Source organism: Pleurodeles waltl, chromosome 6 (genome assembly GCF_031143425.1).
Source record: "Pleurodeles waltl isolate 20211129_DDA chromosome 6, aPleWal1.hap1.20221129, whole genome shotgun sequence".
In the NCBI taxonomy this organism is placed as follows: domain Eukaryota; kingdom Metazoa; phylum Chordata; class Amphibia; order Caudata; family Salamandridae; genus Pleurodeles; species Pleurodeles waltl.
In genome coordinates this window covers 348,670,678-348,698,349 of record NC_090445.1, presented here as the reverse complement: position 1 = coordinate 348,698,349, position 27,672 = coordinate 348,670,678, and the positions used below count along the sequence as shown (strand labels likewise).

Genomic DNA, 27,672 nt, shown 5'->3' with positions numbered 1-27,672 from the left:
AGTTTAAAATCGGTCTTATGATTGCATTCATGTGTGAGTCGAGGGCCAGTAATCAAAGTCACCGACGGGAAAGCTTATTTCGACCTACAAATATGTTATAAATATTTATTCTCACCAGAATTAAGAGAAATGACTAGGCTAAGGAGCTCTCAGGGGAAGGTGGCAACTCATATAACATAGTCAAGGGAAGTGCTATATGTGTAAGAAACATGTGTTCTTTTAACAGACAACAACTCAATATTGGGCCGATTGACATCGATTTTGCTAAGAGTAGGTCTGACTTACTCTTGTAGCTCACATTCGTACTCCTAAATTGCAAGCATAAACCTAGATACGCCTGTTTTATTACTAGGTTATTCCTGGAATCCAGGAATAAACCATAAGCACTAAAAGAGTAAGACACAGCATCAGCTTTGTGAGTTGGACTAATGTGTTTGCCTTCTGAATGCACAAGGTGTCTTGGCGGATAATAGGGGTCCAGTGTCTTTGGAACGTAGGCGCAGGTTCTGTTGGCAAGTTGGACTGGTCAGTCATACTAGATGTAACCCATTTGAGATAAATAGATAGATAGATAGATTGATTCTAATAACTGCATTGTATTAATTCACAAATCGTATAGTTCCCTTTTTGGGGCCCGAGTTGGGGGTGTGGGGCTGGTTTCTTTTTTGAAGTGCAGAATTCGGGAAGTGTGACATAGTGTAACTGGGATTTCGACTACTGGGGAAAGGGAACCATGGTGACCGTCTCAGCTGGTAAGGACACTTCTTACTCCTAGTTTTAAATTAAGACCTGTAGTAAATCTGCCACTGGAAATATTAACTTGACAAAATTCTCGAAACTTGTCTCTGATATTTCAGTTTAAACATTATGTTCTTTAAACGTTTTATTCAAAACACTTTTTTGAGGTGTTCTGGCATTTTTATGGTTAAAATTAGGGGCCTTAGGTTACAAAGTTATTCATGTAACTGGACTGAAAGTGTGCGTGAAGGTCAGCGCTAAATATGAACAGCAGAGGTGGGCAGCCCGCAGGGAAAAGGTGCCACAAACCACAGTTTCAAATACAAAATTATCACTTTATTTAATTGGGTGGGTATTTTAGTACGAGTGGATTATATCCATTTCAGTTTGACTATGATTTATTAGTTTAGAAAATATTTACCAGAATGGCATAGGCCTTCGAGGCCAGGGCTGCAGGAAGGGTATAAGCAGTTTCAGTGCAGTGGCTGCAGGGAGATGAAAGACTGTGACTATAATGCTTTCGATTACTGGGGACAAGGCACCTTGGTGACAGTGACATCAGGTAAGAAACACATCTTTTTTCCTGTAAATATGTAGGTGATGATTAGCCATGTGTAATTATTCCCTTTAGCCAGCTGTTGTTGAAGTGCCCAGTGTTTTCTCTTTGTAGCAAAGAGTGTGTTTAAACGTAAAGTCCAGCGTGGTTTTCTGATGCACTGAGAATAGGATGTCCTTTGATAGACAGGGAACAATCAATCACATGAGTTCCCAGCTTAAACCGGATTTTATTCAGTAAAGAATTAAAATATGTATTTTTTAGAGCAAACCTTATCGTGTTAATTGGTCCTGTTTACAAAATATTCCCCCTTGAAGCACACAGTGCTATCTCAAAGTCTTACACAATAATAATTTATGCCTCACGCACTCTCATCTTCATTTTAAACTAAAAGAAACATGAAAGCACGTTTACATCTATTTGTAGCTTCACACCTACTTTGCTATGTCAGTGAAAGTATCAGAATGTTCAACATTTAGTGAAAAACACTGTGCACTATAAAGCGCCCGGCAGCCTTTGCAAAGAGGTTTGTTGCCTTTACAACTCCCCTCCCCGCCTAAAATAAAAAATAAAAAATAAAAAGCAGTGGACAAGGGGTGACTATCCTACGCTTTTAAAATTATTGAGGGAGACTCTCTAAAAAACAAAAGTGGAAAAAGTCCTGGCTTGCAAAGACTCCTAGTACAGTGACAAAAAAAAATCAAAAAAAGAAAATGTTATACTACATATAACTGGCAGGTATAAAATATGTCTTCAAGTGTAAATCATAGGGCTATAGGGTATTTGTAGGACACTAAACACGAAGCAACGCATTGTGCTTATTATGGATTCGACTACTGGGGAAAAGGAACCTGGGTCGAAGTAACTTCAGGTAAACATTTTAGTAACTATACTTTCTACTACACATTGTGTTTTACCCGCTTTAAAGTTTCTCCAAAGACAATTACATTGGGTTTTTGTAGGAGAGTGATGTTGTTTATCACAATGTGATTATGGCTTGGATTACTGGGGTCAAGGAACTGTTCTCACAGTCACAACAGGTAACAATATTGTTTATAAGATTTCAAAATTCCACTGGTTCGAATTTTCATTGGTGATCTCTTGTACTAAATATGTTACCTTCACTTTGCTGTTGTGAATCCCCTTCATTAATTTACCTCAAATGCCTTTTGAATAGCGAAAGAAGTGTTTTGAGTATTTTAATATCAAATATTGTATGCATATCACACATGGACATAGAAAAAAGTAGAATGATACTGTGTCTACATTGACCCTTTAAAAACATCTGAGACAAACCCTTAAAATGATCTATTTAAAAAGCTATATGCATTTATATGTCTTAGACCGCAATATAATTCTAGATTTAAAAACTAGCAGTTACAGAAACGGCGAGATAAATTAATATTAGGCTTTAATATAGATGAGACTGGGGATCTTTACAGTGAGAACAATTTATGTCATCTCTGAATTATATAATATATATAATATAATTAGATTGCATGAACTGTCAGAAGCTGTATTTGTGTGGAGCCGAGGCGTGTGTGTTGTAACTACTGTAGATTTGATTCCTTGGGATGATGTATCAAGGTGACTGTCACTAAATGTAAAGAATGTCATATTATTAATAATAATCAATATTGCAAGAGAAGCTATTGAATAACTGTCAGGCAATTACGAAGTTGGAACTATAAAGCTAAGTAGTCTGCTAATTCAGTTATTTTTAATTCACTGGGACAAGGCACATTGCTGACAGTCTCTTTAGCAAAAAAATCCTACTACTAAAATGACATTTACTGTAAAAGCAATGCCTATTTGTTGGGCATGTCACTAATGGCTTCTGGTGGCTAGTTTACACAATGTGTGCATTTATTTTGCAGTTGTGTTTAATTAAAACACAAACATAATGACATTTGACAAAACATTGCAGCCTTTGTGTTAAGATATCTTAAATACTTCTAAAATTAAAGTTATTCTTGAACTCAGACTGGGTTTCTGTAAGGGTAAGGAAGGCGAATAAACTGTTGTGATTACTATGGAGCTTTTGATATTTGGGGGCCAGGGACCATGGTGACTGTCACTTCAGGTAAATCCAAACCTATCTTTCATTATCAATTTTAATTTATTTTAAAACTATAAACATGTGTGTGTTTTAAATGTACAGATTCGTAAATGTGCTGTGCTGAACCTATCTTGTTCATTATTCTTGGTATCCAAGAAAGTAGTTTAGGAACAATATTGTTTGAATATTCTATCACCTATCTTTTAGCCGTTTCGCTTGCTAAACACTAATCATCCCTCTCTACATATTTATATAATTAACAGAGTGTTTAATTATGTTGACCAAGAACACATTCTATTGGTGATTAAATTGTAGAGCAATTTGCACTAGTAAGACATAATAGTAGATTGCAGAATGATATTCCATCAAGAAATGAGAATGTAAAATATGAACAAAATTACAAAGTGAAAACATTTACTTTTTCTTGTTAACTGATTTCAATACTATACATAAATGTATTTAACTAACCAAAAAAACAAAAATATGTAGATGAATTCTAGGAAAATTATTTCTCCTCTTGTCCTGAAAAAATTGGGATATGATTTTTCTTTACGGCAACTGATATTAAGTGTTGCAGAAAGCATAGCAAATAGGAGTTAATATAATCTTTAAACAGACATAATTAAAATGCCTGCACTCACTATAATAAGTACATTTAATACTACCTTATGTATATACATTCATTATAATTAGTAGATTAAATATTATTTTATGTATACACATGTAACATAAAGGGGGGCAAGTAAGTAATCACTTTTCAACCAATTGTTTAGAAACTAATATAGTGCTCAGAATTCTGTTGAAGATAAACTTAATAGTTCTCATAAAATATATTCTGTAAAGATAGTAGTGTTTCTAGTTGTTGGCTGTCATTTTCTCAGTGTGCCATATGGACTACTGGGGACAAGGCACCCAAGTCACCACTACAGAAGGTAAAAAATACACATTAAACATGAATTGTCATCTATGCCACTTTCAATAAAATAATGTTTTTTCCTATAATAAGGTTTTGGGTAAAACAAGAGGTCAACTCTTTATCAAAGTTAAATTATAATAAAACCGTAGGATTTTTTCAAAGAAAAAGGCAAGAAGATCTTAACTTAAAGCTGCACAACAAGTTAGATATATTTCAAATAACTTTCTGATTAGATTAATGCATACAAAACCAAGTAACCATCATGCCACCTGGAGAAGCAGTTTTCTGGTAAGTCTAATTTTAGATATCCTGTATTCTGTGCAGATGGCCTGTTGTTGTTTTCACACCTGGTAAAAAGAAACAGTCCAGGACATCTGGTAATACAGTTGAAAAGGGGCTTTCCCAAACCATTTCCTCCAACTGACATATTTTATTAAAACAATAGGTATATGTATAGCAGATATCTGTTAATGTCCTTAATCGGCATATTGTAAAATAATTAATCTTATATTTAATGAAAGTGATTGGTATACAAAGAACAGATATGTCTAGGATAAATATTTTAGCTGCATTTTACCATAGTTGACAAGTGTTATGTGATGGTAACATAAACAGTATACTGTTTGGTGAAAAACTTTTTAAAATGTAAGTAAATGTATATATTTCATGGTACTTGATGTTTCTACTATAGACATTTTTTTTTTCTAATTTGGGACCATACGCTTCTATCTTGATACGAAATGTGATATATAAATGTGTGTGATTTTGTCCTTACTTAGCACTGAACATGTTTCTTTGAAAAGTCTAGTTTTTTTCAGCTTAGCTATTTACTGACATTCTAATACATTCTTGCATGGCAACGTTTGTAGAAAACTATTCACTCAAGAAAAAAAGGTTTACTTTAAACATATCAGTTGCAATAGATAATTTACAGTAGATTGTTATTTTGCAATTACTTGCTTGCAACTATCATGTAACTAAATCATCCTTTTACGGACTTTTATTATCAGTGCTCTCATTATTAATATGATGATTGTTTAAATGCATCCAATTAGTTTTACATAAAATAAATTAATTTAAATAACATTAATGTATGAAATAGCAATTCATAATTACATAATTATTTATGTTAGAGAGCTAGAGTTCAGAACCAGCAAATCCAGATCTTAGGATTTAACATTCTTCAGAAAATATTTTTGGTATTATACAGTATTATGAATATATATATATATATCTATATATATCTGTATAGATATATATATATATATATATATATATATATATAGATATGTCTATATATATATAGATATATATATATCTATATAGATATACATATATCTATATAGATATATATAGATATATATATATGAATAATAATATCTCTCTCTCTATATATATATATATATATATATATATATATATTCATGTGTATGTGCCGTGTGTGCATCATATGAATAATATATATATGAATATATATTATTCATGTCTGCTGAGTGTCTGTGTCTGTGTGCATCTTAGAATGAATTCAGCAGTCATGATAGCATCATTATATTTAGTGAACTGAATTATACTACATTAAAATGTAGATATAAATTGAAAAACTATTTAATAGAATGTGCACTTTACATGCTCATAATATTCTGGAGAGAGGAAACACATATTAAAATATTGTATCAAATTTACACCCGGTTTAATTAACATGTTTATATTTATGGCCTTGAAAAACAGAAGTAGCACAAAAAAGATACTTTATTTCAAAGTTTAGTCCCTCAAGACCTTTTTTGTGGAAAGAAAGAAAGTAGGTTCATGTTTAATTAAATGGATCACCTATTGTGAGACAAAGAAATCTGTTACCATTAAAGGTAAGATAAATTTACACTTACTATATTTCCATATATTTGTTCTACATTTGCTGGCAGTACATATCGCTTTTGTATTTTAAATTACCAGTTTGTGAGTAGAAAGAAATGTTCCTTATTTAGTTTGATTTAACATTATTTTAATTTGCTATAATATAATGAAAATGCAGTTGCAGGTACAGAGAAAAGGACACTCGATTTTTAGAAATTTACAATATAAGATCCCTTCCGCTACAAAACAATATTACAGATGTGAAATCTAGTTGTCATGTGCACCCATAAGTAATTATTTAAGTGGGTTTATATTTTCTAAAGGCTGCTGGATTTCATAAAAACAGATGAAGTTATCATCAAAAGATAAAAGAACTGCTTTTGTTTTAAGTTAGACTTAAAATGGAAAAGTATCCCCTTTGTTAGAAATGTGATTTTATATAACAGTGCATAGACTTTTTATGTCTCAGTAGTTTCCATTTACATAAGCTTTAACATGAGCTACTCTTCTTAATTGTGTGCTTAAAATATTTAATACAAATAGGCATTGATACAAAATATCTCCAGCAATTGCTTCATAGCTCTTTCTTCTGACTAAGGAGGGAACACATGTCGAAGAAATTATAGAGTTTGAGAAGGTTGATTAACTAACTGCATAGTGTCGTATTAAACATCATCTAGCTGGTAATTTTATATAGTGTTCAGATTAATTATTTTAGGTGTAAATTTAATATAAGGAAGAGAGGCATTAAATTTACTCCAAAATTATTAGTTTGTATATAACTGTATGCTTTTAATTACATTGTGCTTACCTTAATAGATAGATAGATAGATAGATAGATAGATAGATAGATAGATAGATAGATAGATAGATAGATAGATAGATAGAGTGAGGATACTGTTAAACTTAATAAGTTGCATACTTTACTGAAAATGATCAATTACATCTTGATATATACTAGTAAATGTCGATAAGTTGTATATTTTACTGGAATTGATCCTTGATATTTTAATATATACTGGTACATGCACATTAATTGCATGTTTTGCTGAACAAATACCCCTGTTATTTGAATACATGCATGCTACTCAATACCACATGTAGTATTATTGTGAAATAATTACAATTTTTCAGTCTATGTAATATCTATTAATGCACATTTTAGGGTAAATAGCCTCAGGTTATGCAGGTAGATTATATATTAAACATATTTAGTACATAAAATGAGATTATGTATTACCAGAAAAGATATTAGTACCACATTTTAGAAGATAATTCTGCACTAGAAATTGATTTTGTTTCAGTACAGCACCTTACTATATTATAATTTCTACTAAATTTCAAATGACCTTTTGATTAACTTATGCTCCCAATTATTAACTTAAGAGAGCATAATATTTAACTAAGGTTTCAATTAAGTGATTTAAAATGTAATATTGGATTTTGAATTGGTTACTTCAAAATATTTCATAGTACATATTAGTATATATTGATGTGTTAATTTTGAACTTCTTAATCCAAAAAGTAAACTATTTCACACTCATTTTGTTTTAGAATGCAGTATTGTATGGCTGCATCTATTGACAGCATTGGCGCATGGAATAGGTTGTTTCACCTGTCAATCATTCATTCTATGATAAATGGTGAATACTTACTTAATTGTTCAAACATTGAACCATTAATTAAAGAATGGTTGATACAACAGAATTACATTTCAATTTTAGATTTTATTAATTATCAATTCTCTGCCATGCTTTTTGTGTTCTATCTATTTCTGCCATTTATTTAAATCCTCATATTTATAGATGTTCTGTAGTATTTTATAGTAACTTAAATATTGATACACATTCGCATATATCTCATGACAGTTTAATGATTAAGGTTGTACTATAGAATTAGGATATTTAACAACCTATTGGATTTCACAAGGCATTACATGCACATTTGTGTGCATCTGAAACAGTACTTTTTGAATCAGAACTATATCATGAACCAGATATTCTTGTTTTATTTGTGCTTTCCACTCATATAGGTTCACAACTTTAGCAATAAACACATAATTATTTATAATTTTGCATTACTTATGAAATAATGAGCAATGGTGTTCCACCTCATTAGTGTGCTAGTTTTATCTTGTGAATGAAGTAAACTAATAATCCCAGTGCATTTCGCATAATTATTTTATCAACATTATGCCTTGCATTTTCGAGAACAATGTTGAAATGTAATTCCCTTTGCTTTGTACAGTGACAGTAGCTTTAAATGTGTTTTAAATGCATTCTATACCGACGCATGAATATTGCATGTTAGAGCGCAGTGTATTCTTTTTTTCTAGTTAGAGGGTTATGCTTCATTCCAGTCTCGTTTGTATGTTTAATTTTACATTCCGTAGATTTATAGCTTGGGTTTAGACGTGTATGGTGAAGAATTGAAATGTGTAGCACAACAAGACATTCAATGTAGGAATGTACGGCCTATATCTGGGTGATTAGACCCTGCATTATACAGAACATCTTGCGATTTGATTTTAGATATCACAGTATGGAATTATGAGATTAAATATTGCAATATATAACAGGGCCAGGTACCAATATGTTCTATTAGATCAGATATTGCAATAAATACATGGCCGATTCTGGTTTGGGATTTAAGTAAAAAATATAGAGTACAGTTGAAGTCTGGTAGAGGTATGCAAAGCCCGGAGCTATAGAAATAGAGTGCGCAATTTATGGCACAGTCTGGGACCTGGTAGTAGTCAGGAGCATAAAGGCTAGAGCTATGGGCCTAGATATTGTAATATATAGCTGAGCTCGGGGACCGGTATATGCATGCACGCACGGATTACAATAGGATTAGATTTTGCAAAATTTAGAAAAGCTTGAGGTTCGGTATAGGGTTGTACAGCTTGAAATGATGGATTTTAATACTGCAATATTTAGGACAGCCCGGGAACCTATATGGAATAAACGTATAGCCAAGGCCTATGGGTATATATATAATAATACATTATGTGACACACACGGGGAAGGATATACAGCCCGGTGTTCTGGGGATAGACAGAGCCCAGTTCGGATGGGTACAGGGATGTACAGCCCGGTGCTCCGGGAATAGACATCGCAGAGATGGGGGTCGGGTACAGGGGATTTACAGCCTGGTGCTCCGGGGGTAGGGAGAGCACAGCTCTGGATCCCGTACAGGGATGTACAGCCCCGTGCTCCAAGGATACAGCACAGATCGGGTCCGGTCCGGTCCTGTCCGATCCGGTACACGGATTTGTACCTTGGTGCTCTGGCGGGGAATAGACAAAGCACAGCTCGGGGTCCTCTACAGGGATATACAGACTGGTTCTCCGGGGACAGAGCACAGCTCCTGGTCCGGTACAGGGATGTACACAGAGTAGTGCTCGGAGGATAAACATAGCACAGCTGTTGGCCCGGTCCAGGGATGTACAGCCCGGCGCTCGGAGGACAGACATAGCACAACTCGAGTCCGGTACGGAGATGTACAGCCGGGTGCTGTGATTCCTCCTGTACAGGGATGTGTTGGCTGGTGCTCCGGGTTTAGAGCACAGTTCCGGGTCCAGGGTTCGGTACAGCCCGCCACTCCGGGGATAGACATAGCACAGCTCGGGGTCCTGTATAAGGATTTGCTGCCTGGTGCTCCGGGTATAGAGCACAGCTCGGGGGCCGGTACAGGGGTGTACAGCCCGGTGTTCGGGGTGCACTGCAGGGAATGTCAGCCAGGTCTTCCGGGTCTGGTACAGGGATGTACAGTCCGGCGCTCCGGGACAGACATGGCACAGCTCCGGTCAGGTACAGGGATGTACAGCCCGGTGCTCGGGGATAGATATAGCACAGCTCGGGGGCCGGTACAGGGGTGTATAGCCCGGTGTTCGGGGTGCACTGCAGGGAATGTCAGCCCGGTCTTCCGGGTCTGGTGCAGGTATGTACAGTCCGGCGCTCCCGGGACAGAGATTGCACGGCTCGGGGTCTGGTAAGGGGGTGTACAGCCCGGTTCTTCGGGTCCTCCACAGGGATGTACAGTCTGGTGCTCCGGGGACAGATATGGCACAGCTCCGGGTCTGGTACAGGGATGTACAGCCCGGTGATCGGGGATAGACATAGCACAGCTCGGGGTCTGGTACGGAGGTGTACAGCCCAGTGCTTCGGGTCCTCTACAGGGATGTACAGCCCGGTGCTCGGGGACAGACATGGCACAGCTCGGGGTCTTTTACGGGGGTGTACAGCCCAGTGCTTCGGGTCCTCTATAGGGATGTACAGCCCGACTCTCCACGGATAGATATAGCACAGCTCGGGGGCCGGTACAGGGGTGTACAGCCCGGTGTTCGGGGTGCACTGCAGGGAATGTCAGCCCGGTCTTCCGGGTCGTCTACAGGTATGTACAGTCCGGCGCTCCGGGGACAGACATGGCACGGCTCGGGTTCTGGTAAGGGGGTGTACAGCCCGGTGCTTCGGAACCTCTACAGGGATGTACAGTCTGGTGCTCCGGGGACAGATATGGCACAGCTCCGGGTCTGGTACAGGGATGTACAGCCCGGTGCTCGGGGATAGACGTAGCACAGCTCGGGGTCTGGTACAGGGGTGTACAGCCCAGTGCTTCGGGTCCTCTACAGGGATGTACAGTCTGGTGCTCCGGGGACAGATATGGCACAGCTCCGGGTCTGGTACAGGGATGTACAGCCCGGTGCTCGGGGATAGACGTAGCACAGCTCGGGGTCTGGTACGGGGGTGTACAGCCCAGTGCTTCGGGTCCTCTACAGGGATGTATAGCCCGGTGCTCGGTGATAGAGCACAGCTTGGGGGCCGGTACAGGGGTGTACAGCCCGGTGTTCGGGGTGCACTGCAGGGAATGTCAGCCCGGTCTTCCGTGTCTGGTACAGGGATGTACAGCCCGGTGTTCGGGGATAGACGTAGCACAGCTCGGGTCTGGTATGGGGGTGTACAGCCCAGTGCTTCGGGTCCTCTACAGGGATGTACAGTCTCGTGCTCTGGGGACAGACATGGCACAGCTCCGGGTCTGGTACAGGGATGTACAGCCCGGTGCTCGGGGATAGACGTAGCACAGCTCGGGGTCTGGTAAGGGGGTGTACAGCCCAGTGCTTCGGGCCATCTACAGGGATGTACAGCCCGGTGCTTGGGGATAGACATAGCACAGCTCCGGGTCTGGTACAGGGATGTACAGCCCGGTGCTCGGGGATAGACGTAGCACAGCTCGGGTCTGGTATGGGGGTGTACAGCCCAGTGCTTCGGGTCCTCTACAGTGATGTACAGTCTCGTGCTCTGGGGACAGACATGGCACAGCTCCGGGTCTGGTACAGGGATGTACAGCCCGGTGTACGGGGATAGACGTAGCACAGCTCGGGGTCTGGTACGGGGGTGTACAGCCCAGTGCTTCGGGTCCTCTACAGGGATGTACAGACCGGTGCTCGGGGACAGACATGGCACAGCTCCGGATCTGGTACTGGGATGTACAGCCCGGTGCTCGGGGATAGACGTAGCACAGCTCGGGGTCTGGTACGGGGGTGTACAGCCCAGTGCTTCGGGTCCTCTACAGGGATGTACAGCCCGGTGCTCGGGGATAGACATAGCACAGCTCCGAGTCTGGTACGGATAGATATAGCACAGATCGGGGGCCGGTACAGGGGTGTACGGCCCGGTGTTCGGGGTGCACTGCAGGGAATGTCAGCCCGGTCTTCCGGGTCTGGTACAGGGATGTTCGGCCCGGTGCTCGGGGATAAACAGAGCACAGCTCGGGGTCTGGTCCGGGGGTGTACAGCTCAGTGCTTCGGGTCCTCTACAGGGATGTACAGCCCGGTGCGCGGGGAAAGACATGGCACAGCTCCGGTACAGAGATGTATAGCCCGGTGCTCGGGGATAGACATAGCACAGCTCGGTGTCCGGTACTGGGATGCACAGCCCGGTGCTCCGGGTCCTGTACAGGGATGCACAGCCTGGAGCTCTGGGTCTGGTACAAGGATGTACAGTCAGGCGTCCCGGGGACAGACATGTCACAGCTCCGGGTCCGGTACAGGGATGTACAGCCCTGCTGTCCATGGACAGTCATAGCGCAGCTCAGGGTCCAGTACTGGGGTGTACATCCCAGGGGTCCGGGTGCTCTCAGGGATGTACAGCCCGGCGCTCCGGGAACAGACGTAGCGCAACTCAGTGTCCGGTACTGGGATGTACAGCCCGGTGCTCCGGGTCGTCTACAGGTATTTACAGCCCGGCGCTCCGGGGACAGACATGGCACAGCTCCGGGTCCAGTACAGGGATATACAGCCCGGCGTTCCGGGACAGACATAGCACGGCTCGGGGTCCGGTACAAGGTTCTGATGCATAAGTTGTTGTACCACTTTGGGTTCGATACTGCACAATAGCGCAATGTGAAATTAATATTGCAATAAATGGAACATCCCGGGGTCTGCTAAAGTGGTGTACAGCCAGGAGCTATAGATGTTGGCGCAGCAAACCATAGCACTGCCAGTTGTTGGTATACGGACATACAGCCTGGAGCTAGGGGATAGATACCGCTCTATACAGCTCGGGTTGGTTCATATGCGTGTACAGCTCGGAGCTGCAGCACTGCAGCACGTAGCACGGCCGGGTGAAGGGGAGGGGGCTGCACTGCGATGTATATCCCGAGCTATGAGGCTAGATGGCACAGTATATAGTACAGACTGGTCGGCATAGGTCGGTGTAGGCACTGCAGCGCCGAGCACGGCCGGAGGAAGACGGTAGGTCCGGATTCCGGTACTACCATACACAGCCTCGTGCCAGAGCTGCTGGTGAGGTACAGAAACACACCGCTTGTCTGGGGTGCGGTGTGGGGTGTCGGGTGTGCGGCTGATCCGAGAGCTAGGGCGCCATACAAAAATATACAGCGCTGTCAGCAGGGTCCCGTATAGGGTCCGAGAGCTGTGGATGTGACCCCGAAAAATGTAGCATAGCCCCGAGGGTCTCCAGCCTGACAGCAGTGTAAGGAACTGCATCCTGTCCGCAACACGCACAGCCTGCGGGTCCGGTACAGCGAAGCCATGTATAGCCTGGTCCCACATATAGGGATCAGAAACTGTAGCACGCAGCACGGCTGGCCCAGTATAGCATTGTATAGACTAATCCCAGGGCTAAGGCTTCTACAGTTCAGCACATACTGCTGCTCAGACCGTCCAGTATAGCGTTGAATAGCCTGATCCCAGAGGTAGGGCTTTGATACTGCATTTACTTTGATGTATAGCCAGGTGCCAGATCTGGGGCTCTGCAACAGGAGCACAAGCTCAGCAACCGATGGTGCAGGGCAGCGATGTATAGTTTGATTGCCCCAGTTAGAGCTCTGACTGCAGCGTACAGTACAGTACCCTATGATCCCCTATAGCGATGTATAGCCTGATTGCATCGATGGTGCTCGGATACTGCAGCACACAGCACAGAAGGCCCAGTATAGCAATATATAGTCTGATACCTGGAGTAAGGCTCTGATACTACAGCACAAAGCACAGCCCTTAGGAGTCCAGTATAGCGATGTACTGCCCGGTTCCAGATGGAAGGATGTGGACCAGCAGCACCGAGCACAGCACCGGAGGGTGCAGTATAGCAATGTATATATAGCCCGATTCCCCCAAATAGAACTCTGATACTATAGCACAGCCACCGAGGGTCCACTATGGAAATACATTCCTGATCCCAGGGGTAGGTTCTAATGCTGTAGCGCGCAGCTCAGCGCCGGGGGGTTCAGTATGGTGCTGTATAGCTTGACCCCCACATAGTGCTCTGGTACTTTACCACACCCCGCAACCATCACGGGTCCAGTATAGCGACGCACAGCCTGGCCCCAGATTTAATGTTCTGCAACTGGAACATACGGCAAAGTTCTGGAGAGTCCAGTATAGCGATATACTGCCTCCCCAAGATAGGGCTCTGATACTGCAGCGCACAGCATAGCACTGGAAGGTGCAGTATAGCGATGCTTGATTCCGTCAGCTAGTGGCTGTGATCCTGCAGCACGCAGCACAGTCCCCGAGGTTCTCTATAGCGAGGTCTAGCCTGATTCCCTCAGATACTGCAGCACACAGCACAGTCCCCGAGGGTTCACTATAGCGATGTATGTATAGCGTGATACCCTTCAGATAGGGCTCTGATCCTGCAGCATGCAATGCAGTTCCTAGGGGTCCAATATAGCGATGTATAGCCTTATCCCAGGGGCAGGGCTCTGATACTGCAGCACGCAGCACAAGCTGAAGGGTTCAGTATAGCGATGTATATAGTCTGATCGCACCAATAGTGCAGTATCAGAGCCCTGCCCCTGGGATAAGGCTATACGAAAAAAGCACAGCTCGCATGGGTCCAGTATAGAGATGTACAGCCTGATCCCAGGGGTATGGCTCAATTATTACAGCGCTCAGTACAGCCCCTAGGGGTCCAGCACGGGGGTCTAGTTTGCTCCCAGGGGCAGGGGTCTGATTCTGCCGCGCACAGCACAGTCCTTAAGGGTTTTCTATCGCGATGTATAGGTTAGAACCCTCCACCCCCAGATAGAGTTCTGACCCTGCGGCACACAACACAGCGCCCGAGGGTTCATTAAAGCGATGTACAGCCTGGTCTCAGAGATAGGGCTCTAGTATTGCAGCACAGAGAACGCCTCCGAAGTGCTCAGTATAGGGATGTATATAATCCGATCCCAGAGGCAGGGCTCAGATACTGCAACACACAGCCATGCGGCCCATATATTTCCAGTATAGCGATGTATAGCTTGGTCCCAGAGGCAGGGCTCTGCTACTACAGCACGCAACACAGCCCATATAGGCCCAGTATAGCGATGTATAGCCTGGTCTAAGAGGTAGGGCTCTGGTATTGCAGCAAAGAGAACGGCCCCGAAAGGCTCAGTATAGCGTTATATATAACCCAATCCCAGAGGCAGGGCTCTGATACTGCAACACACAGCACAGCCCATAAAGGTCAAGTATAGCGATGTATAGCTTGGTCCCAGAGGCAGGGCTCTGCTACTAAAGCACGCAACACAGCCCATATAGGTCCGGTAAAGCGACGTAAAGCCTGAACCCAGAGGCAGGGCTTTGATACTGCAACACACAGCACAGCCCTTATAGGTCCAGTATAGCAATGTACAGACTGATCCCAGAGGCAGGGTTCTGATACTGCAACACAGGACAACTCATATAGGTCCAGTATAGCTCTTAAACTGCAACGCACAGCAAAGCCCATATAGGTCTAGTATAGCGATGTATAGCCTGATCCCAGAGTCAGGGCCCTAACACTGCAGTAGAGAACACAGAGGGTTCAGTGAAGCGAGGTACAACCTGGTCTCGGAGGTAGGGCTCTGTTATGGCAGCACACAGAACGGAACCGAAGGGCTCAGTATAGCGATGTATATAACCCGATCCCAGGGGTAACATTCTGATACTGCAACACATAGTATAGCTCATATAGGTCCAGTATAACGACGTATATAGCCTGATCCCAGAGGCAGGGCTCTGATACTGCAGGACACAACACAGCCCCTGAGGGTTCAGAATAGTGATGTATAGCCTGATCCCAGTGGTCGGACTCTGATACTGCACTGCAGAGCACGGCCCCGAGGGTGCAGTATAGTGATATACAGTGTTGGTTTACAGGGACGCGCTTTGGGTCTGCAATATATAAGAGCCGCACATTTTCTGATAAAGCGATGCTCTGCTTGGCGCTGTGACCTCTGACGGTGAACTTTATTTGAGGGGCAGCCCTAGGACAGGATTGTACAACAGGGAGGTCCTGGAGCTATAAGGGAAACTCCAAGCCCACGAAGCACACTCCGGCTCTGATATACGGATGTACATCCTAGACGAGTACACATAGGGCCTGATTCTAACTTTGGAGGACGGTGTTAAACCGTCCCAAAAGTGGCGGATATACCACCTACCGTATTACGAGTTCCATAGGATATAATGGACTCGTAATACGGTCGGTGGTATATCCTCCACTTTTGGGACGGTTTAACACCGTCCTCCAAAGTTAGAATCAGGCCCATAGTGTTTGATACTGCAGGAGCAGCGGGCCGGGGCCGCTAGACTCGACCATAGGCTGGAACATAGGCTGATATAGTTCAGTATAAAACAGAGTCCGTGGCTCGATAAGGGCAAAACAGCACGAGACGATGAGCATTGACACCACTCTATACAGCACAGCCCGGGTTCCGGTATGGTAATATGCCGCCCAGCTGGCAGCTGCCTGCTATCTGTAGCACATGCAGTGGTGGTCCACATGTGCGCGGCTCGAGCCCGGGGCTATGGGCCTTCAAACTGCAGCTTGCAGCACAGTCCGACTCCGGCCTGGGGATGTGGGTTAAATACGATAACATATAGGTTAAATACTGTAACATGCAGCGCAGCCCGACTCTGGGGGTGTGGGTTAAGTACTGTAACATATAGCAGAGGCCGACTCTAGGTGTGTGGGTTAAATACGATAACGTATAGCAGAGCCCGACTCTGGGGGTGTGGGTTAAGTACTGTAACATATAGCAGAGCACGACTCTGGGGGGGTGCGTTAAATACTGTAACATACAGCGCAGCCCGACTGTGGGGGTGTGGGTTAAGTACTGTAACATACAGCACAGCCCCACTCTGGGGGTGTGGGTTAAGTGCTGTAACATACAGCACAGCCCAGGAGCCGCTATGTGGACCCACGGCGCCTGCCTGGTTGGTTAGACCTTTACTATTGCAACACAGAGCACAGGCTGGGTTTCAAAGCAGGGACGCTCAGCTGCTTCTCAGGGCTTTGGAATTATAATGCATAGCCCAGATCGGAGTGCGGTATAGATTTCTAGAGCCCGAGGCACGAGTCAAGGAATCTGGCACACAGCACAGCCCTATGGCCACGTGTGAGGCTATACAGTCCGAGTAGGCTGGAGCTATAGGGTCTTACACTGCAATATATAGCACTACCTAAGATATGGTAGCAATGCGTGGAGCCTGTTATACATATCACAGACTAGGTCGGGGCTATGGATGTACAAACGGAGAGCTCGAGAGCTATAGGAGCCATTATAGAACTATATGGCACAGTTAGGGGTAAGGAATGTACAGTGTGAGACTAGATTCAGAACTGTGGCACTGTTAAACATGACTCTGCTCGGATCCACTTTACAACGTGTACATCCCAGAGAGTCTGGTCTTAATAGTCCATTCAGGGGTCGGGGGCTACTCCGACGTATGTGCTCCAACATTCCAATAATTCTCTCCTCTTCCATTCTCTGCCATTTCGAACATCTTCCCCTCAGCAGGTGAAATGTAAAACATCTTGACAGGCGACTTGCCTTTGGCTTTACAGCTCTATAATTGCCATCTCAATTTCTCACAGCTGGGCATGTAACTCTCAGAGGGCGTTTAACGACCCGTAGTGCCTTCGCCATATCGGTTATGATGTTATATTAAACAAGAGAGAATGTACTACTTGTGATATTGATATTGTGGCCTTTGGAGGGGCTATCGATGTCTGGATACCGTCAACATGCCAACGTATTCGGATGTCTAGGACAGTAGGTCTGAATATGACTGTTAAAAAGCGTCTTTCTGCAAATATATTAAATAACATTGCACTTTGCAGAGATGTCTGCTTCTTTAAACGTTCTAGTATTTAACATGACACAATTGGATTACACAGCATGTATCACTGCTTCATGAGAGACTGCACCAAGTAGTGTGGCAAAAAATAAATGAGTTTCAGGTTGTACAGTTTTTCAAGCTCTGCCCAAGCGGGGGCCTTCAGCATGCCTTCTTTTGGTAAAAGAGTTGGTTAAGCAGGTGTTCTTTCGGTAAGGCCACTGTACAAGAAATGTCTTCCTTGGATTGGCTAATCTAGCCAAAGCACATATCTAGTAGATTTATATAGTTTCCTAGAACATGGCATAAATAGATAAAGGTTTTTTCATGCCTCTCTGAAGATAAACCCAAGATGTGTTCAAATTCTTCTGAACCACTTGAGCTATTTCTGCCTTTCTCTTTAAGATGATTGTTTGCTGCCCCTTAGAATTAGTGCCAGGCCATATAGCTCTGAAAGCAGTCAAATATCCTTTAGCCTATAAGTGATTTTCTTCAGCCACATATGGGAGTCCAGGCTCGTGCAGTCTTGTTTTTGTGTAACTATTTGTTCCCACATATGTCCATTGTAGCCACAAGGTTTCATCACAGCATATTTTTTTGTTCTTTCGGATATTTTCTCTTCAATATTATTGTATGAGGAATGTCTTGTGTTGGTTTATCCATTAGGTCACAGAGGACTTCTGTTGTCATAGCTAGTTCCTGGTCCTGTGTTAAACTACTGTTTGTACCTGGGGTCTCCAATGGGGGTAGTGTGTAAGGTCATACATTCCTGTAAGCATTAGTTTATGGGGGTCTTTTTGCCTAGACATTTGTATCAAAGACTATTTTTTTTGGTTCAACCATTGGATACTGGATGGTGTCTGTTGACTCCACCATTGTGTTTGTCTCGTTTGTTTGAACAATTAATTCCAGCACTACCTGTCCAGTTACTTGCTGGTTTAATATTACAGAAAGTCTTTTGTCAACATAGGTCCTGCAAATGTTTTGAAATGGTTTAATTGCTATGTCCTCTGACTTCTCCTTTCGGTTAGTCATTGTTTCTAGGCCTTGAGATGTTCATATTATTGGGCCAAATATGTCTTCTGTAAGCATCATCATTCTACCCATAAGGACTTGTGCTTCATTAATCATTGAGTTCTATGGTCTTGTCTTCGGTTCCTTTGTATCCAGATGGGTTTGTGCTGGTTTTATAAATGTTTTTTTTTGCTTCCTTGATTTTTTACCCAGAGAGATGCATTTTGGTTGAATGGTTATTTCTGAATAGTCTTGTAGTGGATTCACCAAGGAATTTAACAGTTTTGGAGATGATTTAACTATTAATATCAAATGCCTTCTGTTAACCCCTGATCTTTAAGTTCTGTTTGTGGCTTAGCCGCTGCACCTTAAGTACTATTGTGGGCAGTACCATTACATACAAAGTTAATTCTGTTCCTTCCTCTTCATTAATTTTTGTGACTATGCCTCATATTCCATTTTGTTACTTTGTTGTTTCTCTTTTGCTTCCACACTTCAGCCGCGGAAAAAGCCCCCTCTGTTTTTCCACTTATTGGTTGCGGGGCATCCTCTGACCCCGTGGTGATTGGCTGCTTGGCTAAAGACTTCCTCCCCGACTCAGCCACCTTCACCTGGAATGATAAGAATAATTCCAGCTTCACCAGCGGACTTGCCAATTTTCCATCTATTATGACCAACAGCTTTTACACAGCGAGCAGTAAGGTGCAGGTGACATCAGAGAGCTGGAAAAACAAGGATTCCTATTACTGCAAAGTCACACACTCAGCCCTGGGACAACCTGTGACAAAGAAACTGGAGATGCGAGGTACGTCATGTCCAAACTTTCTTGTGTATTGGGGGTGCTCTGATGTCTCAATTAGACTGCATGGCCTCTGGTATCACAAGCCGACCTTTGATGCAGTTCTGAAATTCGAACCCCGCCAGTAATAAGATTGGTTCTGGCATGTAGTTCCCAATGTACTTCGTGTTGGGGTTGAAACAAGAACTGATGTTAATAAGAATCATGCAGTATTAAGAATGAAGTGCTGGAGCCCAATCTTACAAAACACTCTTACTCGATTAATGTTGACTATGGCCCTGTTTCATTAACATACAATTCCACTGCTGGAAAGTAACAGGCTGCTTCAACAACATATGACCACCCTTTCCAGAAGTCTAGATATTGCACTGTTGAAATACAGAAAGTAGGCTGGAAATGCTCTTTGACCATAAAGATATAGCAGCCTTTCCGAGAGACACCACACTGTCCTACAATATTACAAAGGCTTTAAGAACAAAAGAAAACTCCTGACCTCAGATAGCTGGGGCAGACTAACAATTAGAATATTTTGGTAAGACAATAAAAGGCATAGAAAAAACAAATACACTCAACCACCAAAGGACATTCTAAAGAAGGTGAAACAAATTGATTACAAAAGGCATACGAAAGCAGGCCCTCCTCAGACGTACATCAGTTTTGGGGGTAGAAAATTGGTCACCTAATACATGTGCTTCATAATGGCTGATTGTGTTGATGACGCTGACATCACTTTTTCTTTTTTTGCAGTTCAAAGAGTCAGCCAGCCCACCGTCACCCTGCACTCCCCAATCAAGGAAGACCTAGGCAACAACAATGCCACTATTGTGTGCATCTGCCGAGGCTTTTACCCACTGCCCATCAGCATCAAGTGGCTGCAGAATGGAAAGGATGTCACCCTTGGCTCCCGCACAGAGCAGCCGGTGGCCGACAGTGAGGGTAACTTTGATGTCACTAGCTGGCTCGATGTGACCCCAGGAGAATGGAACAAAAATAGCCTCTACTCCTGCGTGGTGGACCACGAAGCCTCCAAGTTCTGGATCACCAAGAACATCAGCAAATCCCTGTCCTGCGATGGTAGGTCCCTGTTTACAGTCTGACCCCTGTCTAAAACAAATATGATGTGTTACAGAATTCCTGTTTTATTTCTGTGCATTATGACACACCACACACACACACCACCAGATTTCATATTTGCGTAGGAATATTATGAACGCGTTTTTTGGTTTCGGAGCTCTCTCCATCAGAGCTAGCTTTCCTGTCAAACTATGGATTGACTTGTATGAAATAATAACTCAAGGTGGATTCAGTCTGTAAAGTGTGAAGTTGTTGCTTGTGTACACAGCGTTAAAAAGGCCTAACAAGATAGAAGGGAGCTGTCAAGATGGCACCCTGAGGGTGGGATGGCTTGGTTGCCAGCTAAGAAGCAGGCCCTGAGAGGGAATGCCTGGTTATCTGTATCTGGGGGGCAAAGCAGAAGATGTAAAGTGTGCCAGACACGAGAACACAGGTGAGCGAGTGAAACTTCTGATGAGTGGCACAGCCTGTCAGATTATGATGGACAGGGAGCAGAGGTCACAGGTAGTTGGTTCAATCAATTGCCCAGTTTAGTCAGAGGATCTCTCCTGTAGTAAAAGTGGAACAAAATAAACATCTTAAAATAATCGCTCTAATAATTGGGAATCACCACTCACTTCATTCCTAACTCCCTGAGGCCTGAAAATAAGTCTCTTTAATGTTACATCTATCTAAAGGAATATTTTAGCATCGCTTTATTAAAACTTTAACGGCTCATGCAATTTCCAAACACATATGTTGATGTAGTTAAGTGGGTGAGCTACTTGGCAGCGTGAAGCAACGCCGCATTGTTAATGTCAATGACCGGATGCTGGTTCCCGAGCTGTGTTTGCTGCCTATGGGCCTCTGCAGGGAGGCAGGTATGCCAATATACGTGGAGTTGGCAGGGCAGCCCTCCAGCATGTGGGAACGCTGGGCTCCAAGCCTTCAGTCTCTAGTGGAGTATGCTTGTCACGAGGTGTCTTTTCAACGTGTAGTTCATTTCACTGTTGACTTAAGCACCATGTAACCCACAACCGCATGTCTTTTACCTCTTACTCAATTAAAATAAATGAAAAGTGCATGTGGGAGTACTTTTGTAGAAAAATGTGAATAAATCAAAGAGATGGATATTGAACAGGAGGGAAGGGAACATCAGGAAGCGTCTTAGCAAAACCATTACCGAGGCTGAGTTCTATGATATGTGTCCTGTTCTAGACAAAGGAAGCAGTGCAAGCTGCCGAAATGGCACACAATCTGTGCCAATGGGAAGACACCTGGGGATTTAATTTAATGCTTCTCATTAGAGAGGACCAGAGTCACGGACTATGGTAAAGGAGCTTGATGCACTTTCGCATATACATAGCAATGAAAAAGAGAATTAATTTCCAGACGGTAAGGGAGTTAAAAAAAGAAGAATCTCCTTTTCAGAATTGATTGACCATTGCAGTATGAGTGTGGTGAATGGGTGGACGAGACGGAGAGTGTGCAAACAAATCAGGATTATCAACCGATGCCATATGATATGTAGGCACCTTAGATGAGTCCAAAGTTCTCGGTCTCCAGTCAACTTTAATTTCATGCAGTACTTTGCATATTATATCTCATAATCAATGTTATGATGCATTTCCGTGCCATTCTATTGTATTTCAGATTCCACTACAGCGCCGGCAACAATTGCTGTGTTCACAGTACCCCCCACCTTCCAGGACATATTTGAGAGCAAGTCAGCAAAGCTCACATGCATTGTTACCAACATGGCATCAGCGGAGAACCTAAACATCACATGGAGCCGAGAAGACACGAAGGAGGTTCTGAAAACTGAAATGTCGGTCCCGATCCTCCACAACAATGGCACCTACTCAGCCAAGGGTACTGCTACAGTCTGCGCTGACCAGTGGGCTGCAGGCCACAAATTTGCCTGTAAAGTCCTACATCAAGATCTCGCAGGACCGAGCACTGCCTACCTCCAGAAGAAAAATGGTGAGATAATATTAGATTCTTCAGCTCAATGGACAGATTTCTGCCCAACTTCCTGCTTACATATCTGCCTATCTACCTATGTCATCAACTTGCTCTCCTTCATTGTTAGTTCTCTATGGATTGATTGGTTTCATGGGCAGTCATAACCATAGGAGTGTGCACTGGAGCTCAAGGAATTCATTTTGGGGTATTTGAGATGTGCAGTGGTTGTGGTCACGACTGCCATCTGGATTATTATAGTCTATGCCAGTGCCTACTACAGTCAATTGATCAGTTGCTGTAGCTTCTACATATCTTGCTACGCCTGGATCATCTGCCTTTCATTGTCTGCATCGACCTGGCAACTCATAGCTGTCTGTCTATGCATACAAAGACTCTTTGATGGCTTGTAAAGATTTTCTGAATTAGCAAGCCTATCTCTCTTGATATTGCAACAGATAAACACTACTTAGTATTGTCTGTACACCCCCCATCCCACAAAGGTTTATCTGCAGTTTTTCTTTTGCTTTTTGGACTCACGATTTGCTGTTTACACTGCAATAACATCCATCTATCTATCTATCTATCTATCTATCTATCTATCTATCTATCTATCTATCTATCTATCTATCTATCTATCTATCTATCTATCTGTCTATCTACAGATCTTGTTTAAATGATACCTCGGGCTCTCCATCTTTAAGTATCACCCTCAAAGTTCTTCTTTGCATTTTGGCAAAACGGGGCTCCAAACTCCATTTTTAGAATACGTGTGTAATTTTGCACTTGAAAATAAATTGCGCAATAGAATCTTCCTGGAAAAGTTGCAATTTATTGGAGCTCCATTACACAAAAAACTTCAAGGCTGCCAGATGGTAAAAAGAACACAAGCTGATCAAGCATTTCTTGTGAAAACAAGCCAAGGCCTTTGGCTCTTTGTCAAAACTGGCAGCCAGAAAATAATCGTGTGAGCAAAACAAATGGGCAAGACCCTTTGTACAAATGCCCGTAGCATATGTTACCTGCGCCTAATAAGATTGAGTACAAAAGACTGGTAGAATCTTCCAGCAGACCAATAAGAAATGTTTCCTGCTGTGCTAGATAAGGTTTACATTTCAGAGGAGCCATTCTTATCCTTTAAATGGATTGCAGCATTGCTCCAAACACAGTACACTTTACTGAAGCAGACTGTGAATCATTAATTATCATATACATTTATAGAACTTTTTTCAATTGTGCAAACTATTTATAGGATAGATTACGACTGCTTTATTCAGAAGTTAACAGGAAACTAATATCAACAAGGTGGCCAACATTTCGGGCTACCTATTGGTGGGCGAGCCCAATTTTTAGGAGTATTGCATACTATGTTCTTAGTGCATCACTTCGATTTATTATTGAATAACACATGCATCCTTTACTATCCTCCTCAAACACAGGAAACCCACCCAAGCCACCAACGATCGTGGTCTACCCTCCAACTTCAGAGGAAATTGCTTTGAAGGAGTCAGTCACCTTGACCTGCCTGGTTGAAGGCTATAACCCTTGTGATGTCTTCGTAAAGTGGCTGGTCAGCGGCACACAAGACCCGGGGCTGGAATATGTGAACACCAAGCCGGTTGAGGAAGTGGGCGCAACTGGAAGCAGTTCATGCTTCCTATATAGCAAGTTGAAGGTCCCAGAGAGCGAATGGAGCCAGGGGACAGTGTACACCTGCGTGGTTGGCCACGAGGCCCTGTCACTTCAAGTCCTCCAGAAAAGCATTGACAAGTCCTCTGGTAAACCCACCTCCATCAACGTGTCTCTTGTAATGTCTGACTCTACCAGTAGTTGTTATTGATTTGTCTATCCTCCTGTGTCCCCCATCCCTCTACCCTATTCAAGAAGGGCTAGGGGTCTCTGTTGATTCATGCGACTGTAACAATGCAGTCATGGAATCCCCTGTGTTTGTGTATATATTGTGTTGGAATAAAAACTGTATGTTCAAATATAGCAATAAAAAATAATTTTTACAAATCTCCCTGTCCGTCAATCTAATATCATTTGTGCATGCATTTATTGCAGTGATTTCGCAGAATTTAGTTAGGTTGATTTTTCTGTCATTATCACTGTGCTTTCTCCCACTTTCTTACTTCTCTCTTTCTTCTATTGCCATACCCTTCTCTAACTGAAGCATTGTCTCACTTCCATTGGCCTTGTTCAGTAAGGTCTAATATACGTAACATGTCTGTACATCTTAGAAGCAGGATGAATATACTTTCACTAAGCATCCATGACCCTTCACCCAACACAGACAATATTGTGCTCCCAAGGTTTGATCCCGATACTTTTGTTGATCAAGGAAGGAAACGTGTGTGAAGACTTCCTGACAAGATCGGGACTGTAGAAATATGGTTGGTCTAGGAGAAAAGGCTTGAATAGCAGACTGAAGGACAGGTCTCACAAAATGAGTAACCTATATTCATCTTTCCAGCCAGCTCATCTTGCATCGAGAAGTCCATTGGGAAATGCCCAGGCTTTTTAGTTGCTCATGTCAGACTTGGCACTCAAACTCCCATATACTTGAGCAATAGTGCCGTAGAGCTACAAGGCAAGAATTTTGCAAGGTCAAATCATCTGACAGAAAAGCACATAGACCTCCAAGTTCTCATCTGAGATTGCCCAAGAAAGAAACATAGAATACCAGAATACATGCACATCTCGACAGCAAAATAAAACACTAGTGGTCTTCCTAAGCTGCACATTTCCCTCCACAGGCAACCAAGTATAGATTATTAGGCACATTCATTTTACATGTGTTAGGCACACACTAAAACTTCGCAGATATATCACAGAAACTGAAAATTGTTACTGCTTCAAATTCTTCCGGATACTACACAATCAAAAGTATTTTCGGAAAATGAATCCGTTTGAAAACAAACAGTAATACCGAGAATCACATGAATCAGTTACACGCATGAAAGTCTTCATGAGTTTGATCTGATAAACACAACCATACAAACACACACACATTCATGCAGGAAATCAGTCAGAGCAGGAATTTAGACTATAATCAGTCCAGAAAGGTACAAGAGTTTACCACAGCTGCTTTGTCTAACATGCAATACAATGCAGAAATAAGAGTACTTTAGGCAGCTGCTCATAAAAAATGTTATTTGATGTGCTGAGGTAGGGTGTTTTTATTAGTACTTGAGGGATTGGAATCAGGCAGTACTACAAGTAAGTTACCTTCGCAAATAAGGTCCACAGTGTGTTCATATGAAGAGTAGAATGTCTTCTGTGGATCTTTTGATCAAAAGCTTCCTGTAAACAGATTCAATTAATAGAGGTGCAATATAGTCCTTTCCTGGCACCCACCGGATTATTTTTGAGCGATTTGCAGCAAAGTTGGTCACGCCTTCATTCTCATACATTAGGACTTGATTAATATGATTTTTGTAAAAGTCACTGGGTTTCGAGAGTATGACTTCATTTCCGATTCAAAGTGCAAACTAAGTCCCTCAACCCTTGGCTTGTTCCACGCAGGAGAAGTGTTCCATCACCTGTACCCCAATTACTGAACCAACCATTGGTAGTAACCGAATGTCCTTCCATTTATTAAGGCAAGGTGGTTGATTCACAGTGACAAATAAAAAAGAGAAATGAGACCCTCTCGAGACAATTCCATTGGCTAGTGTTGGTCAACCAGATGAAACTTGCACTGTTCAATATTATGTGACTGTTGCTCCTCTATGAAAGATCAGGATCCAAAAACTGAGCCCACTGCTGACATGCGAACTCAGTCTTCTCTGACTGTTTCTAGGTGCGATCCTGGAGTCATCATTTCCAAAAGGACTATGCAGTGTTCACCTCTTGACAGTCATCTTTGAGCAAGGCCCAGATGACTCTCGTAGTTACATTTTGTACATGAAATATGTCTTAGATTCTTCTTTCTTAGTGACTTAGAGCATTTTCTGCAATATGCATTGTTGTTTTATAGACTGCAGCCTCTTCTAGAAAAATTAGGCTTCCTTCAAGACATGGTTGAAGGTTGGCACAGAGTAACTCATCACCTTCGTTAAGCCTCTTTGGGTGATCTTTTCTAGGGGAGGTAGTGATTTCTGTCTTTGAGTGTTAGATATAACAGATATGTCATTGTAGCTGCACTCTGGCCCTGAAGGCACCAAACATCAGTATATTGAAACATTGATTCCCAGTGAAAGTCCCATAACAAATAATAGCCTCTTCCTTAATGTTGGGTTTAGTCAACAGTGATCATCTTTATAAGGCTAAAATTTGCTGAAGCAAGCATGTTTGACTTTTAAGTATTTCCTTCTCCCACAACAACCAAATGGGCATTAAGGTTTTCAGAAAAGAGGAAGCCTCCTTTATCATTTGAAAGAAACCAAATATGTTAGCCAAATGGTATCGAATTCTGCAGTGAACATGTGAGTTGTGTGATGCATGAGGGTGGAATAATATATTTTTTGTCATTCTGCAATCTGCAATGTACCCATTATCTCATTGCGGCTGGTGCTTCTTGACTCTCTTCAGTCACCTCTCAATGGATCTGATGGTCATGATGCCCTCCGAAACAGTGGCTTTCATTCGTTCATTCTCGGATGACATGGAACGGCCTGTGTCCCAGCAGCATAGCCACCATGCAGTCTTCACAGATCTGTGTGATCTCCCATTCTAGTACCAACACCCCTACACATCACCAAACCTGCCTTACCTCTTCTTTACCACTGTGCGACTGGATGTGAAGATAATTCTGGTATTATCAATGGAAACTATGTATTTAGTTTGTGAATTCACTAATTAACTTTTTTGCCGAAATCTTTTTAGTTTGTGAATTACTGAAGATGCTCTGATAACCAAATCTGTGTTACTCCTGTAATAAGCAGAAATGTAAAATTCCAATAGAAGAACATTCTAGATATATATAGTCTCTCATTGACACCTGGGTGCTCTTTTTACATTCCATGCTTTCAGCAACGGCCTTGATTGACTTTGCTGTCCCATAGATCACCTGTCTTGCACACCAACCCTCAGACTGGCAATGAGTGGCTCTAATAGCCAATTCTCTCTTATGTTCTATCCATCCAGTGGTCTTATATCTTTATGTAGTCCAAGA

At 42.6% G+C, this 27,672-nt stretch overlaps 1 gene segment (V, D, J or C); it reads left to right on the top strand.

Moving 5' to 3' along the window:
* The first annotated feature begins 713 nt into the window (after window positions 1-713).
* Window positions 714-24,572, top strand: LOC138299731 (immunoglobulin heavy constant mu-like). The segment is given in 5 exon segments: window positions 714-752; window positions 19,242-19,547; window positions 20,289-20,615; window positions 22,248-22,577; window positions 23,996-24,572. Coding segments are annotated over 5 exon segments (1,383 nt in total).
* The last annotated feature ends 3,100 nt before the right edge of the window (window positions 24,573-27,672 follow it).